General features: G+C 35.4%; 1 protein-coding gene across 1 annotated transcript in view; it reads left to right on the top strand.

The window, feature by feature from the left end:
• The window catches only part of Zdhhc21 (zDHHC palmitoyltransferase 21), a 57,508-nt gene that overhangs the window by 21,922 nt on the left and 17,720 nt on the right, over nucleotides 1-17,866 (top strand). Inside the window, exons 5-6 of the mRNA XM_090330014.1 lie at nucleotides 2,770-2,881; nucleotides 6,312-6,450. Of these exons, the coding sequence (XP_090186140.1) occupies nucleotides 2,770-2,881; nucleotides 6,312-6,450 (251 nt within the window). The remainder of the gene's footprint in view (nucleotides 1-2,769; nucleotides 2,882-6,311; nucleotides 6,451-17,866) is intronic.

The raw sequence follows: 17,866 nt of genomic DNA, 5'->3' as shown, positions 1-17,866 counted from the left end.
TCTTGGGGCCGGGAGTTTGGCCTAGGGGTAGAGTGCCTGCCTAGCATGCACGAAGACCTGGGTTTGATTTCTCGGTACCACATACACAGGAAAAAGAAGTGGTGCTGAGGCTCAAGTGGTAGAGCTCTAGCCTTGAGAAATCCCAAGGACAGAGCTCAGTCCCTGAGCTCAAGCCCAGGACTGGCAATACATACATACATACATACATACATACATACATACATACATACATACATACATACATACCACATCTTATTGATCCACTCTGGAATTTGAATTTCAAATGATACTTTCATGTCACAAATTACTATTTATTTTTTCTTAAAATTCTTAAAGTTGCAAAAATAGTTTCTTAGTTTAGGGGTCATATGAAAACAGGTGGTGATGGACTATTCTTACTTGCAGACACTATGGTGTGCCAGCCTGTGGTCTAGACTATGGAATGGTAGGCTTTCTTTTACCATATCCAAATGCTTTATTTTCTGAAAATGCAATCTTTTAGCTATGAACTAAAGCAATTAGCCTTTGGACTATTTTATACTGATTTCTTAGAAAATACCAGAACAGAAATGCCACATTTTAAAAGCACTGATTTATAAGCATATTTTTTATATTGACTGTTTGTGAAAATTGGCTTATTATGGAGTCTCCTTCCTGTATATATTCCTTGCAGTGTGTTAATTCCAAGTTTTAGTACTGGGATGTTTGGGGATATTGAGCCAAGTAGAGAAAAGTATGGTATGCTTGTGAAATCATGGTATGTTCCATATTAAATAAGTTTCCCTTGTAAGCAGTATTAAAGCAGACTAGTTTAGTTGCACTTAAGTTTTAATCTTTTGCTCTTAGCTAATACGTTTTCATTAAAATAAGAAGTATAAGTAAGAAATGAAGCATTGTCTTCTAATGATTTTGCAGATATAACAGTTAATTTAATGCTGGTGAAACAAATGATTTGATACAAGTTTTATACTTAGTTGGTTCCTTCAGAGACTGTTTTCTGGAACTTTCCTACATAAAATTTAAACTAAAACAATGCAATTCAAATAGGGAATCTTTAGACAACTGTCTGCTGTTATCTTATGTCTTCGAGTCTCTCTGTCTCTATCTCTTTCTCTCTCTCGTTTAACTTTTGAACTTCCATGCTTTAGCTGGAATAACTGCTTGCTGTGTGTTAGGGTTACACTGCATGCATTAATACTTACTCTGAACATGAGGGCTATGATGATTTTACCATGCCCATACTTTAAATGGAACTATAGGGGTGGTATGAACATTGAATGCTAGAAAAATTAAAGAATTTTATAAAATTCTATTTCAATAAATATTATAAGACTGATCTTATGTAAGAAAGCTATTGTTTGCCTTGGAAGATGACTTTCTTAGGTTTCACAGATCTGATCAGAACTATTTATACTTTTTCCTTGCACAAGTGTCATGTTTTTAGCACGGGACTTAATTGCATACTCCTTTATTTTAGGCCAGGGAAAATTGCTCTTGGGTAGTAGAAGACAGCTGTATAGAGAACCTCTTTCTTGCTGGGAATGATGGTTTATACCTATAATACTAGGATTTGATAGGTTAAGCTAAGAGGATGATGAGTTCAAGACCAGCCTTGTTTATAGAGAGCCCTGATCCAAAGGAAACAAAACAAACAAAAATAAATAAAAAGGAAAAACCAACCAGACTAGAAGGACTCTATTTGCTTGCATTAAGTACTATTGCAAATTTTCTTCACTTTTGAAACCATGCCTTCTAAACCCACTTGACCTTCTCCAACAAACAAGTTCTTATCAACACTGATATTAAGAAAGTATAATGGTTGGGGCCAGGAGTGTGCCTAGTGGTGGAGTGCTTGCCTGGCATGCATGAAACTCTAGGTTTGATTCCTCAGTACCACATATACAGAAAAAGCCAGAAGTAGTGTTGTGGCTCAACTGGTAGAGTGCTAGCTTTAAGCAAAAGAAGCTCAAGGACAGTGCCCAGGCCCTGAGATCAAGCCCTAAGACTGGCAAAAAAAAAGTGGTTTTGGGGGAAAGGATGTGTGTGTGTGTGTGTGTGTGTGTGCGTGTGTGCGCACGCGTGTGTGCGTGTGTGTGTGCACGCACATGTAGATGTGTGTTCCATTTCTATTTTCCTAGTAAGTTCGCAGGATTGATTTCAATATAATTTACTGAACTAAGACTTTATTTCTTCATTGTTTTCAGATAATAAAATTCCTATACGATTGTCTGGCTAGATAAAATTCTTATTTTATATAATACCTTGGATTTATTTATTTAGTTACTTTTATTTATTTTTTTTTGCCAGTCCCAGGGCTTGAACTCAGGGCCTGAGCACTGTCCTTGGGGTTTCTCAAGGCTAGCACCCTACTACTTGAGCCACAACTCCACTTCCAGCTTTTTCTATGGTAGCAAGGAATTGAACTCCTGGCTTTGTGCATCCTTAGGCAGGCACTCTACCTCTAGGCCAAACTCCTAGCCCCATTCGTTGGATTTTTGTCACTAGATTTTACTTCCATTCTAGTAATATATCTGAAACCCAAGTATATTGTTTTCCTTTCTTGTAGTGCTTAAATTGCAATCCATGCAAAGTAAGGCATACATGGAGCAGCAATATCTATGGCTAAGATATTTACACTGGAGTATCAGAAGAAAAAAATTTCTTAGAAATATACAGTGAAGACATTCTATGAAATCTTGACCTAGTTGTTGCTGAATTTCAGTGTTACTCATTTGCTGCTGTTAAATGGGTTTTCATGTTCATTTCCAGAGAGGGAGTTCTGGGAGTTATGTAACAAGTGCAACTTGATGAGACCAAAGCGTTCCCACCACTGTAGCCGCTGTGGCCATTGTGTGAGGAGAATGGATCATCACTGTCCATGGTAAGAAAACAATCTGTAAGAAAACAGAAAGGAAAAGTGGTAGGAAATACTAGGAAAAACAGCCAGGCATGGAGGCACCTGCCTGTAATCTTAGCACTTGGCAGGCTGAGTCATGAGAATCATGAGGTCAAGGCCAGATACATAGCAAGACTTTGTCTCAAAAGACCAGAGCAAATAAAGAAGCAAGCAGACAACAACAAAAATCTCAGGACTTCCAAGTTTAAACAAAATATATATTAAAGTTCATTTAAGAAACGAAATAAAATAGCTTTATTCATCATATGATTGTATCAACTTTCACAGTAATATTTCCAGAGATCATCTTTTGTAATAGGGAGATGTTTGAGTCGAAAACTAGACAATAATATGTACCAAATATAAAAAAGAGGTTTGTGGTATATATATTAAATGAGGCAATGTATGCAAAAACATTTAGTACAGTATCTGACATGTAGGAAGTATTTGAATAATAGTTATTATTTACAGAATTTGCAAATCATATATATTCCATTGTTTGCCTTCCCCTTTTCATGTTCAGTTAAAGAATACATTTCAGACATCCTGATAACCCCCATCTTCCCCTTAAGACTTCTACAATACTTTATATTGGGTTTGGCTATTAATATTTTCTTCATGTTCAAAGTATTAAGTGGTGATAATTAGCTGTTTCTGCTGAATTGCCAACATTTTGGTCAATAGGGGGCTCTCTTGTAATACTTTTAAGAAAATATGTTGAAAAATAGAACTTTAAAAACAAATGCTGTGCGAATTCTGTATTGTGTTTCATTTCAAAGCTGTCACAAAAATCTGTGAATAAGATATTGTATTTAATTCTGTTTTCCTAGCATTTGATTTTGTATAAATATTTAAACTGGTATACTGTAACACTTTATAAATATAACTACATACATAAATGTTTATGTTGGTACACAATGAGTGCATACAATATATTTAAAATTAACTACATAATAGCCTTTAATTTGTATTTGCATTTATCTTCCTTTCTCTCATTTGTTCCTGGAGTTTGAACTTAGGGCTTGGGCATTGTGCTTAAATGTAGCACTCTACCACTTGAGCCACAACTCCACTTCTGGCTTTTTGGTGTTTAATTGGAGATAAGAGTCTCGTGGATTTTCTTGCCTGGTCTTGCTTTGAACTGCTATCTTCAGATCTCAGCCTCCTAATTATCTAGGATTAGAGGTGTATGTCACCAGTGCCTGACTGCATTTATCTAAACTTGAAGAATAAAAATTATCTTGTCTAACAATATTGATCAAATTTCTCTTATTTTTGATAACTTCATTTGATGGCATAGGTCATTAGGAAACTTTTGGGGGTAAATTTGTAATATTTTATTCTAAAATGATTAGTTAAATACAAGGTATTTTTCTGAAATTAGGACAAATAAGAGCAAATAAAATAATAATAAAAATCACTTGGTTACTATATACAAACATTTAAAATTTTCTGAATCCCTTAATAAGATACTCTGGTGTGTGATAGATAGTATTCAAGATGTACCTTAAATTTGAAAGATTAATTCCCAAGTGATCTGTAAGCCTCAATGTAATGGATTAAACAAAGTTATTTGAAACATGTCTTCAGATAAGTGATAATCACACTGAAAAACTCAAAGTTCTTTTTAATACTTTTAATAGTAGCACATGTAAGTAGCTAAAATTTCATAGTGAATTCGATTGATGCTTCCTTGCAAAAGTATGCCAGAGTTTTACGACTTAAAAAAAGGAATTGGCTAGAAAATATATTAGTAGACACTAATGGTATTTGTATGTGCTTGAGATAAAGACCAGATTCTTGGTGAGAAAATGAAGTATTGTTTGCCTCAAATTATGATATTGGGATGATTTCTCTGTTTAGAGCGTAATGTTTTCACATTTTTAGGTAACTTCCTAATATGGATAAGAGAGAGGGGGATACAGAAGAGATGGGATGTTTGGAAGAGATTATACTGGTCCTGTCTAGAAATTGAATTTGTGGCTGAATACCTGAGTAGAGCACTGCTGAATGATCAGAGCGAGGGAAACATGCAGTACAGATGGGAAGCAAAGCCAGATGGCTTAGGCAGGAAGATTTTGAGTTCATGGCCAGCCTGAGTTCTGTAGCAAGACCTGTTCTCAGGGAACACAAAAAAGTGAAAGCAAAGAGAACACATAATACTTTCAGAAACTGCATTATTTTAACTATCCAGATTTTGGAGGAAAATTCTGATTAACTCAAGACTTTCTGTACTTATGTTTCTGATCATTCTTTCAAAGTCATTAAAATGTTTCAAGAAGAATTCACATGTAAGTGGAATACCGTAGTACTTTTTAAAGAACCTTGGTCCAGAATTGCTGTGGTCACAGTAGTTTTTCCCAGCATGTTTGGGAACATGAAGGGGGTGGAGCAGGGATATCTCTTAAGCGATATCTGTTAAAGAACATTTTTGAGTGCATGTATGAGCTCATTTCTCTTAAAGTCCTGATCACAAGTAACAAGACACAGTGAATGTTTGTTGTTGTTTACAAAAGGTATGGTCTTAATTTGGAGACATATTTTCACAAGAGTGTTCAGCTCTGTTTTATATTTGAATTAAAAATAATTTAAATGATATACTTTAAGAGCAATAGTGAAATTAGGAATAGAACTTATTAGATCTTTGCCCTGAGTGTTAGTATAATGCTATTTGTAATAAAAAAAATTTGAAGTACTTTTTTTTTCTTTTGTAATCTTACAATTCCTTGAATATTTGAGTTCAGGAACTTTTAGTACATTAAAACACCCAGTTGAAATTAGTTTTGAAAATTATGGGATTATAACATTAGTCTTTTGTCTAAGGTTTCACTGTTGTTTTGGTGGCATATAGTTCAACATGTACATAATTTTGAATACATTTTGTTTTCATCAATCAGGGATTATTTTTAATTCATAAGATTATGCATGCTTAGTGCTTAGCAGCAGTGGCAACTTTAAGCTAGTTTACTTGAAATGATTCTCCCAACATAGTTAGAAGGCTATGTTGGAAAAGGAGTATTAAAAAGGGTCTTCCCTCTTCTTCCCCTGGCTTCTATCTCTTGGAATTGTACATTCTCTCACTGGTGGCTTAAGCCTTTTGTTTCTGTTTCCAAATCAATGCCACAAAGAGACTACCTACCATCTGCTGTTTACCATTCCAGGTTGCTCTGCTATACAGTGTCACTGTGAATTGCAGGAGGGTAGTATCTAAATGATCTAGCTTTATAAAGAGTGTTTTATGAATTTAGGGTGGTTTCTAGGGTTTCTATGTTTGTGCAGTTTACTTTAAGATATGATCTGCTTTAGCATATTTCCATGAAATGAAGCACATGTGAAACTATGAGTTTTTGAGTATTTCTGACCTCAAAATGCACATTATTAAAGTTTGAACTATTTGTTTGTTTGTTTCCTTCAGGATAAACAATTGTGTTGGTGAAGATAATCATTGGCTTTTTCTGCAGTTGTGTTTCTACACTGAACTTCTTACTTGCTACGCACTGATGTTTTCTTTCTGCCACTATTATTACTTTCTTCCACTAAAAAAGCGTAACTTGGTAAGCTCTGTTTTTATCTACTAATGTTAGAGCCGCTAGAGCATACAGTTATTGATCTTGGGGCTCTGTAAATGCAGATTATCTAAAGTAAAACAGCAAAAATGAACCCCACATTGATAAGTTTTCCATAATAATGGAATCGAAAAATTAGACCTTGGTTGACATTGCCTTTTAAACAAATCTCATAACTGTTTTCTTAGTGTTGAGTGATTTTATTTACAAAACACAATAGATCTTTCAATATATGTGTCTTAATTTCAAAAGATCTAAAATAATGAGAAAGAAAAGGGAAATGCCTAAGTACTTGTTTCCTAATTTAATGTTGTAAAGGTTCTTAAAGGAACAATTAAGTTTTAGAGAAAAAGGATTCCCTCCTACTGACTTTTTTTTTCTTTTTTGAGATTGGAGCTCCATATGTAAGGCAGGTTGACCTTGAACTCAAGCTCTTCCAGCTCTTGCCCCCTGATTCCTTTGTCACTGGCCCTCTGTTCTGACCATCAGCAATTATAAGATGAATTTGCTGGATGTTTTAGAGTTACCCATATATTTATACCATTTCAGGCAGTGATTTCCCCATTTTGTAGTGGAAGTACAATAGATTTTCAGACTTGTTTAAGATAAGATGGTAGGGGTTGTGGTGATAGCAAAAAGTGGATTTTTTGATTCCTCAACTGTGTGTCTTAGTGCTGTGGACACACTTACATGTAAAAACAAACTAAGAAGTGCTTATTGTAGAGCCAGGATTTGAGCTTCCTGTTTATGTATTAAAATATTGTGTGTGTAAGAATGTGTGAAAGAAAGCATGTGTGAGAGAAAAAGTATAAATGTGTGAGAGAGATTGAAAAAATGTAGATAAAGAGTATTCAAGATAAGAAGGGAGAAGAAAAAAACAATAAGGACTAATGGAGAGGGGAAATAGTGCTTTCCTATCTATACCATTTTTTTTTTAGTTTAAATCTTTTAATGTAAAAATCCTGGTGATACAGTTGAAGTTTGGAATAAGGGGAAAATGAGAGTTTGGACTTCTTTGTGTGTTTGGCTACACAATAATTTTGTATAGTTGAAATAATGGTTGATATTGATCTTTGGCTGTATGTATTAATGCACTGAATTGTGATTATGTTTATTAAACAGTGAAAAATTAATTTTAAGTACTAATTTTAAAGTGTCCAAAAGGAAAAATTATAGGTGTTTAACATTTTTACATTGCTAACATTGCATGCTATATTATAGTTTCATTTTATTTATTGATTATTTCTGGAATGTGACATTACAGTTAGGACATATAAAAATTCAAGTAGATGTTATTGTTGAGCATAAGAAAAAGGCAGTGAAATTGTTCAGTAGGATTAAGCTAAAGTCTTAACATGAGAAGGAAATTTAGAGCTGTTAATGAAGTGCTGAATGTCTCTAAGAGACAGTACAGTGTAGTACGTTGCAGAAATTGACAACTGGTGGCTTGGGTTATGTAAACTCAGTTTGTGTTGGGACATTTCAGCACAAATAACATCTTATGATAAATTTTGAGTGAATGGATTGATTTATATACATTATGAAGTTAGGCAAATAGGGGAATTTTGGCCAAGTGTTGGCCAATGTATGAAAAGACAATTTTATTTGACAAACTAGAACCAATTACAACTCAATTCAGAAAAAGTATATAACCCAAAATATTCCTATGTGAATGTTTAATAGTCACTTCTATACAGGGAAATTAATTATAGCCATATCATTGATTTACATGTTGGGAGTTTAAAGCTATAGCATGAGATATATATATAAACTTAAAATAGTTATATCTTCTCTGTAGACCAACTTTATAAAAATAATGACAAAGTATCTCTACATTACATCTATGGTAATGTTTTGTTTTTAGAAAAAAAATCTCATTATTGTTATTGCTTTGGCAGTATGTCTTTTCTTTTCCAATCTTACGTCTTTTTTTTTTTCTTTTTTTTCAATTTAAATTGGTCATGGTCCTTGAACTCTTGGCCTGTGAGCTGTCTCTGAGCTCTTCAGCTCAAGGCTAGTGCTTCGTCACTTTGAGTCATAGCACCACTTCTGATTTTGGGGTGGTTAATTGGAGATAAGAACCTCATGGACTTTAATGACAGGGCGGGCTTTGAACCTTGATCTTCAGATCTCAGCCTCCTGAGTAGCTATGATGTGAGCCACCAAGGCCTGGACGCAGTCTTACATTTTACATGTATGTTGCTGACCCTAGATATTTCAGTTTTTAATAACTAGTCAAATCGTTGTCATTTAATATTAAGTTCAGTTTTTTGTTTGTTTGTTTGTTTATTTTTGTGTGTGGTCATGGGACTTGAACTCAGCCTGCTCACTGTCCCTGAGCTCTTCAGCTCAAGGCTACCTCCTACCCTTGAGCCAAGCCCCACTTCCCATTTTCTAGGGGTTAATTGGAGATAAGAGTCTCAGGTCCTTTTGTGCCCTGGCTAGCTTTGAACCTTGATCCTCAGATCTCAGCCTCCTGAGTAGCTAAGATTACGGGCATGAGCTACTGGCATCAGTCCATTTTTATTTAGGTTAACTAGTATTCTGTCATTCTCTTGGCTTATTTTTATTTGACTCATCTATTTGTTTTCTACTTTTTCCTCTTCCTTACCTATTTTGGAGTTTTTAATTACAATTCCAATTTATCTCTAATGGCTACATTTCATTTAGAATAGTTTTCTCAGAAAAGAAAAAAATATTGTTTATATTGAAGAAATCTAGTTATATTACCAATGCCCATATGATGAATATAAGAGCCTTTGAATGCTTACTATATGATCATTTTTGAAATTGTGGAAAGTAAAATAGATTTAGAACTAAATCACATAAGGCATTTTTGTTTTTTATACATTTTATTTTACAATGCATATATTAAACATGGCCAGTATTCATTTTAACCTACCTACATATTGGTGCTTTTTCTGGTCCTTCATGCCTTTATAAATTTCTAAGCTTCTCTTGGGATTATTATTGGATTTTTTACTTAAAATCTCCCAGTGTCCATCTCCTGGAATGTACTTGTTAGCCCTTCATTTTGAAGAATTTATTGGTTGATACAGAATTATAGGGTGACAGCCCTTTTTAGTATTAAAACTGGTTTTCCATTGTGTTTTGGTCTTATGAAAAGAATGTATTTTTTCCTATTGCTCTTGTGATTATTTTTTACCTTTACATGTAGCAGTTATTTTGTGATTGTATGATGTGTTGGTTTTTTTGGGTTCTTTTTCCTGTTGGATACTTTATACAATTCTGTGTGTGTGTGTGTGTGTGTGTGTGTGTGTGTGTGTGTGTGTGTGTGTGTGTGTCTGTCTGTCTGTCTGTCTGTCTGTCTGTCTGTCTGTCTGTCTGTCTTGGGGCTTGAACTCAGGGCCTGAGCACTGTCCTTAGGCTTTCTCAAGGCTAGAGCTTTTCCACTTGAGCTACGACATCACTTCTGGGAGTCGAACCTGAGCCTTAGTGCATGCTAGGCAAACACTCTACCGCTAGGCCAAACTCCTGGCCCAGCTTCTTAATGTTTTACCTGATGAAATTCTTAAGTTAGGGACATTCCTTGGCATTATTATTTTTTATTGTCTGTATGGTGCTGCTGATTGAACTCAGTTTCTCGCATACACTAGGAAAGTACTCCATTACCGTTTTGTTTTTTTTTTTTTTTGTGGCTCTTGGGGTATGAACTTGGCCTGGGCGCTGTTCACTGTTCCTGAGCTCTTCAGCTCCAGGCTACTGCCCTACCCTTGAGCCAAGCCTCACTTCCCATTTTCTGGGGGCTAATTGGAGATAAGAGTTTCAGATCCTTTTGTGCTGGCTTTGAACCTTGATCCTCAGATCTCAGACTCCTGAGTAGCTAGGATTATAGGCATGAGCCACCCGCCAGCTTTCAGTCCTGTTTTTAATCACCCTAAGTATTACTTCTCAAATCGTAAGAGTTCTGGTATTCTAACTAGCCTACTTTATTCATTTATCTTTGTGTGGGGGTATAAGAGAATGCTCATTTTCATCCGGTCAGTGGTTTGATAAATGTTTTCTGATGCTAAAAAATAGAACCATGCCAGGTGGAGTGGCTCTCACCTGTAATCCTAGCTACTCAGGAGGCTGAGATCTGAGGATCAAGGTTCAAAGCCAGCCTGGACACAAAAGGACCTGAGACTCTTATCTCCAATAAACCTCTAGAAAATGGGAAGTGGGGCTTCGCTCAAGGGCAGGGTGGTAGCCTCAAGCTGAAGAGCTCAGGGACAGCGCCCAGGCTGAGTTCAAGCCCCATGACCTACAAAAATAAATAAATAAATTAATAAAACCATGGTTTTTATCTAGTATTTTTTCTTTGGATGACATTTATTGTTTTTACTAATATTTATAAATACTTAAGATTACTTACTGGGTTTGTTTTTGTGAAGGACTGACTGGTTTTAGTTTGCTTTTGCTCCCATTGTGAGGTCTCAGCTGAAAAACTGAGGTGTCTATTGTGAGTCATCCCCTCTAGTTGTTTTTCTTAACCAAGGTAAAAAGCAATGCAGAACATAAGGCTCACCTAAAGGCACTTACATTCTCTTGGATCTCAGCCTTGTAAATTCTGGCTAGGTTGGCTGTTTTCCCATGTCTTCCAATAGCTGTGTATTAATTAATTGGATTTTTTTCTGTTTTTTCATATTGTTCTTCATGAAAGTGCTGGTCTCATATAAATGATTCGCTTGTAGGTGTCAATGGCGATAGCACTGTATTTAAAAATTTCTTTTCAAGTGATTTTAATAATTGCTGTTTATTTGCACTACTCCAGGAGGCAACACTCATGTCATAATCTATGTAAATTATGTCCTGTGGAGTTGTGCAATGGAAAACTTCTATAGCCCTAAGATTTGAAAACTATTAGACTTATGACTGAATTTAGATGTTAGGTAGACATCAATGAAATGAAAGATAAAAGAAGTCTTTGCTGGGCAAGAGAGCAAAAGTCATGTGGTAGTAACTGATATAATTGGGTTTAAGGTTAAATCTGCTATAAAATACTAGCTGTAGCAAATATTTCTAAGGCTTATATTTAGAAACATGTCTTTTGAAAATGAAAAAAATGTTTTGTACCAGTTATGGGGCTTTATGATAGTTTATAGGAGATAAGAATTTACGTGGACTCTCCTTCCAGGGAAGGAATTGAACTGAGATACTTAGATCTTAGCTTCCTGAGTAGCTAGGATAATAGGTGTGAGCCATCAGTGCCCAGCTGCAAATGATATATTTTTAATAAAGGAATTGCTTTGAATTTCAGTACACAGTGAACATTTTTAGCATTGATATTAACAATGTTTTATAGTAGATTATTCTTTAAATAATCCTATTTAATCAGTATTCTGTTTTCTTCTTTTTTTTCCTTTGGTTTTTTTTTTTTTTTTTGTGCCCTTTTGCTTTTCCTACAGCAAATAGCTATGCCCAATTCTTGAATTGGGGTCCAGTTGTTGGGCCAGGTAGTGTCAAACCTTACCCATTCCTTTTTACACATTCTGTTATTTGGGATAAAGATACCTAGAAGCCGTCAAGTATTTTTGGAGATACTACTAGTAATATCTGTGCGTCTCTTCTGTGAGAGTAATGATTCAGTTAAAGGATGCCATGGACCTTGACAGTCTATTATTCTGTAACACCTAAGTGCAAAGTGTTAGCTTGAAGTTCTTTTATACCTTTTTAGGTAGATAGGTGGCAGCATAGTATCTTTTTTTTAGCCCTTTAAATTCCAAAGCTGCAGCTTTTTTTTTTTTTTTCTGGTTTGGAAAAGAAAGTGTTAACAACTCTTAGGTGTTTGTTTTTTAAGTGAAAGTGTTTGCTCATTAAACAAAAGAAAAAGCTAGTTGCCCTTTAAATAGCACTTAACCTCTGTTCAGAAGAACTAGTGCATTATGATTACCTCATGGGAAAGAGAGTTGAGAGAAAGCAGACTGTTGACAAATTCTGGTAAATGAACAGTTTGGGAATTTGATTTTCCATTTCTCTTTCTTCTGCTTATATTTTTAGCAGAGTGCTTTCTGAACTGGATTACTTTAATTTCTCTGCAATTGACTCCTGTGTGTGTGTCCATGTGTCCCAGTAACTTAATGTCTGTATCTCTTTCTTTTCATCTCTTCTCTTCTTTTCTCCTTTCCTTCCCTTTCTTTTATTCTTTTTTTCTCTGTGGTGACATGAGATTGAACCTAGGGCCTTGTGTATGCTAGGTAAACACTTTACCATAGAGCTGTATGTACCCCTAGACCTTTTGATTTTGTCTTAATGTTTACTTTTAAAATACCCATCTGTCTGACTCTATTGTTTACCTTATCCGTGGTGCATGCACATGCACATATGGGGGGAAGTTGTGAGGAGGGCACAGACACTGGTGGAAAACGGGTGATAATGTGCAGCAGTGGGGCTCGTGGGGCTGCACTGGACACTGATGAAAGTGCATCAGGCAACTCATGGACATATTTGGGAGGGAGGGAATGAGAGAGAGTGAGGGAACAGATGATACAAAGCAAAAGGAAAGAAAGGTGCTTATCCCCTGGCATATGTGAAGGTAACCCTTCTCTATATCACCTTACTTTTTAAAAATACTCATGTTTTTAAATTTATGATTTTACTTTGTGAAGTTGTAGAGAACACTTAAATATATTCTTCACTGAGAGTAGTATACTTTCCCCTCTCCCCAGATAATGGGGATAAATGAAATACTTTTGAGTGGAATCAGAAAATCTGTAAAGATTTTGGACTTTGAGTTGGCTGATGCAATCGTTAAATGTTAGGCATTAAGCTGTTTGATCCTTATTTGCATATATCAATGCCAGTATAATATTGGGTTTTACTTTAAGTCCCACTTGAAATAACATTCTACTTTAGTTAAGTAATAGGATGAAAATGACTAATTTTAAAACTTGTGTATTTGGAGAATTTGCCATCCTAATTGGAAAAGTAGATATTGAAGGAAGTGATAATTTTCTGTGTTTGGTCAAGATTTATATTTGTTTATTTCATATGGTTAAGTGTTTATGTGCATATTTTCAGTCATTTTGTATATTATTGAAATATTAACATTTTGGTTGTTTTGCAAAGGTAATATAAGAAAATTACAGCTTTTAGGGCTGAGAGCATAGCTCAAGTGGTAGCACATTTGCCCAGCCAAGGTAAGACGCAGAAAGAAGAGAAAACAAAGAACGAGCATCTGTGAGTTTAGCCTAGTGATGAGTACTTGCCTAGCATGCATGAAGACCTGAGTTCGATTCCTTGGTACCATATACATAGAAAAAGCCAGAAAGTGGTGCTGTAGCTCAAGTGGTAGAGCTATAGCTTTGAGAAATCCCCAAAACAGGGCTCAGGCCCTGAGTTCAAGCTCCAGACTGAGAAAAAAAAAATGACTCCCATTTAGCCTGGTGCAATGGGTCATGTCTGTAATTCTATCTACTCAGGAGACTGAGATCTGAGGATCGAGGTTCAAAGCCAGCCTGGGCACTAAAGTCCTTTAGACTTTTATTTCTAATTTTGCCCTGAGGAAAAATTGAAAGCAATATCATTCCAGCGCTTAAAAAAATTAAATACAGGGCTGAGAGTTTGGCCTAGTGGTAGAGTACTCGCCTAGAATGCATGAAGACTCGGGTTTGATTCCTTGGTACCACATATATAGAATAAGCCAGAAGTGGTGCAGAGGCTCAAGTGGTAGAGCTCTAGCCTTGAGAAAGCCCAAGGACAGTGCTCAGGCCCTGAGCTCAACACCAGGACTGCCAGAAAAAACAAAAATTAAGTAAAGATTTAAAATGACTAAATACTACAAAAGCTACTCTTCACTGAAGAACTGTGAAACCTCCTGATTGGTAGGTTTATTAATTAATATTTTTTCACTGAAGCAAACTAGTATTAATATTTTTTCTATTAGAAATATTGTTCAGATGTTTTGTGTGTTTACTATGCTTCTGCTAGATTGAAATATATTTTCTTCAAATTAAAAAAGAGTTATTGAAATAAGAGACTGTCTTGTAAGTATGTCTTATAAGGCATAGGTAGGTTAACATTAAAACTGTATTTATATACACACTTGCTGATAAATAATCAGATATAGACAGTGATATTATTTTGATGCATAAGAAATTAAGTTTAAAAAATAATTTATGGCTGTTAATGTCAGATTATATAACTAATCATTTTCGGCATACCACTTTAGTTCTAAAGTTACATCTTTTAAATCAGTTTTATGTGAAGTAGATCCAGATCAGTTCAAATTCTTTTATCCTTATTTTTATGTGAAGGGCAAAAACTAACATGCTAACTGCATTCACTGCTACAAGAGCAGAGGGGTGACAGAAGGGAGAGAGAGAAGAGAATTTCAATAAAGGATAGGCTGCCAATATTCAAAAGAGGAAAATAAATAATGTTTAGTAGCTCAGCCAACACTTGTGTTAGGAAGATACATTATTATTATTCCAATTGGCTGATGTTTAATAATGTTGCTAGGGATTTGATGCCACAGAATTATTCATCTAGGTTTTTGGCTAACGAAGAATAGTAATATCCAGAAGACTTGCAGGTAGCTTTGAATATTTGTAAATCTCTTATTTTAATATTTTCACATAATAAGTGTTAAGGTTGCCTTATGATGTGCTACTTATTGTTATTAAATATTTAGGCTTTAGAATCTTGGTTTTTCTTAATACTATCAATAATTGTTGGTGGCCACTGAAGAATGGATTAAGTTGTTTAAATATATTTAGCTCTATTTGGACTTTTGACAATATTGTTAGGAATAGTGTGGGATTGATATGGGTAAATATTACTTTTAATGCTAGCATGAAAGCTGTTTGGCATTTTTGTTCACATATCCTGAAATGCTAGTAGAGAAAGTGTCTTTTTGTAACTTTTTTTCTTTTTTCATAAACTGCTAGATTTTCAGTTTACATTTACGGACAAAACTACTTTTTTCCAACAACTGTCAATTGTATTTGTGATATATCCCTAAGCTTACTGACAGATGGAGCATAGAAACCTTAAAATAATCTTCATCTTGTGATGTAATACCAGGTTGACTATATCATTTAAATGTATTTATATAGTATATTCATTATAAATATAAAAGTACTTAGCATGGAACATTTCTAGATGAGTATTCAAGTTTAAATGGTTAAAATCTGGGAGGCTCTAAGATTTTTCTTTCTTTTCTTTCTCTCTCTTTTCTTTCTCTTTCCCTTGCTTCCTTGCTTCCTTCTTTCCTTCCTTGCTTGCTTCCTTCCTTCCTCCTCTCTCTCTCTCTCTCTCTCTCTCTCTCTCTCTCTCTCTCTCTCTCTCTCTCTCCCTCTTTCTCTCCTTCTTTCTTTCTTTCCTTCCTTCTTTCTTTCTTTCTTTCTTTCTTTCTTTCTTTCTTTCTTTCTTTCTTTCTGTCTGTCTGTCTGTCTGTCTGTCTGTCTGTCTGTCTTTCATATGCTGATCCTGGGCTTTGAATTCAGGGCCTGGGAACTGGCCATAAGCTCTTTTGCTCAAGGCTAGCACTCTGCCAGTTGAACAACAGCTTTTTAGTGGTTAAATGAAAGGTGATCCTCAAATCTCAGCCTCCTGAATAACTAGCATTATGTATGAGCCACCAGTACCTGTTAGTAGTTTTATTATCATTCTTTTCCTGACACTGACTATAGCACTGCACTAAACAGTAAATTTAATGAGAAAAATATTTCATCTTACTGATCTTACAAATCTTTACTGATTTGCTCCATCTTTTCTTAGAAAGTTTATTTGTAAAATATTACAAAGCAGGCAGAATATTGATTTTGCAAATACTTACACTCAGCTTAGCAGTCAGGTGCCAGTAAAATTTGTTCTATAAGACAATAGCATGCACCTCTGCACCAAAATTCTAGACAGTAATAATCACTTAAGAGCATAAATAGTGACTTTTTCCATTGGATATTCATACCTTTGGTATTAATGTAATAAGACTGAAAATAAGAGAGAGGCCCATGCTTGAGCATGTGCATGTGTTTAGAGGCTTGTACAGCTGGTGTTGGTGGCTTGTACTTGTAATCCTAGTTGGTCAGGAGGCTAAGATACAAGGATCATGGCTCAAAGCCATCCTAGGCAGAAAAGTCCATGAAACTTTTATCTCCAATAAGCTATCCAAAAAGGCCAGAAATTGAGCTCTGGCTCAAGTGCTAGAGTGCTAGCCTTGAGCAAAAGAAGCTCAGGGATAGCACCAAGCCCTGAGTTTAAGACCCAGTACTGACAGAAGAGAGAGGGGAGGGAGGGAGAGAATGAGAGAGGACTAGTACACAATAAATCTGTATCCTCTCTGCCTATATTTTGGAATAAACTTAAGGCCCAGAACAGGCAGATAATCATATAGATGTGCTTGATACTTTTATTTATTTATTTTTGCTGGTCAGTGGGGCTTGAGCTCAGGGTCTGAGCACTGTCCTTGGATTTTTCTCAAGGCTAGAGCTCTACCACTTGAGCCACAGCACCACTTCTAGCTTTTTTCTGTGTACGTCATACCAGAGAATCGAATCCAGTTGTTCGTGCATGCTAGGCAAGCACTGTACCACTAGGCCAAACTCCGGGCTCCAATACTTTTATTTTTTAAATTAATTAATTAATTAATTTTTTTTTTTTGTGGATCATGGGGCTTGAACTCTGGGCCTGGGCACTGTCCCTGAGCTTTTCAGCTCAAGGCTACCACCCTACCCTTAAGCCACAGCTCCACTTCCCGTTTTCTAGTAGTTAATTGGCAATGAGTCACATTCTTTAGTGACCTTACTGGCTTGGACTGGCTTCAAAAACAAACTGGAAGCATTGGTGGTCCTATAGTCATTAGTGAGTAAGCAACATTTTTCTTGAAGGCAAATTCACAGGTTAACTAGTGAGTTCTAGGTCTATCAACTATGAAAGGAAATAATAACTTGAGTCATAAAGCCTACCCTGGATATAAGACCTATCAAAGAAAGTAAAGAAAATGATAGACCAGTCTGATTATGAGCAAAGATGAAACATTCTTTAAAAACTTGGCAATCTGAATTATACTGAGCAAGTCGACTATATAATAGGAATGAAAAGCAATTTTTGCATTTGAAAATCAGTAGTTTATCACTTTAACAGAGTTGACAGAAACATTCATAATTCTATAACCTGATGTTAACTTTGTTAATTAGCTAAATGATTTAAAAAAAAAAAGTCCCCTTCCCCCAAATGAGATGTGCAACCACATAGAGCATGCTGGATGTGGTGTTGGATTCTTTTCCTGAGTTAGGGGACTAGGCATTTAGTACTACTGCTACTATTGTGATTCAGCATAGTTGAATAGAAGTTCTGGCCATATAGTAAGGCAAGAGAAAGAAAAAGAAGTTGAAATTACTGGAAGAAAGAAAACTGCGTTATTCACAGATAATATTGTATAAATAACAAATCTGTAGATTCT

Source organism: Megascapheus bottae, chromosome 3 (assembly GCF_031878675.1).
Source record: "Megascapheus bottae isolate mThoBot1 chromosome 3, mThoBot2.hap1, whole genome shotgun sequence".
In the NCBI taxonomy this organism is placed as follows: domain Eukaryota; kingdom Metazoa; phylum Chordata; class Mammalia; order Rodentia; family Geomyidae; genus Megascapheus; species Megascapheus bottae.
This window is presented reverse-complemented; position numbering and strand designations above follow the sequence as displayed.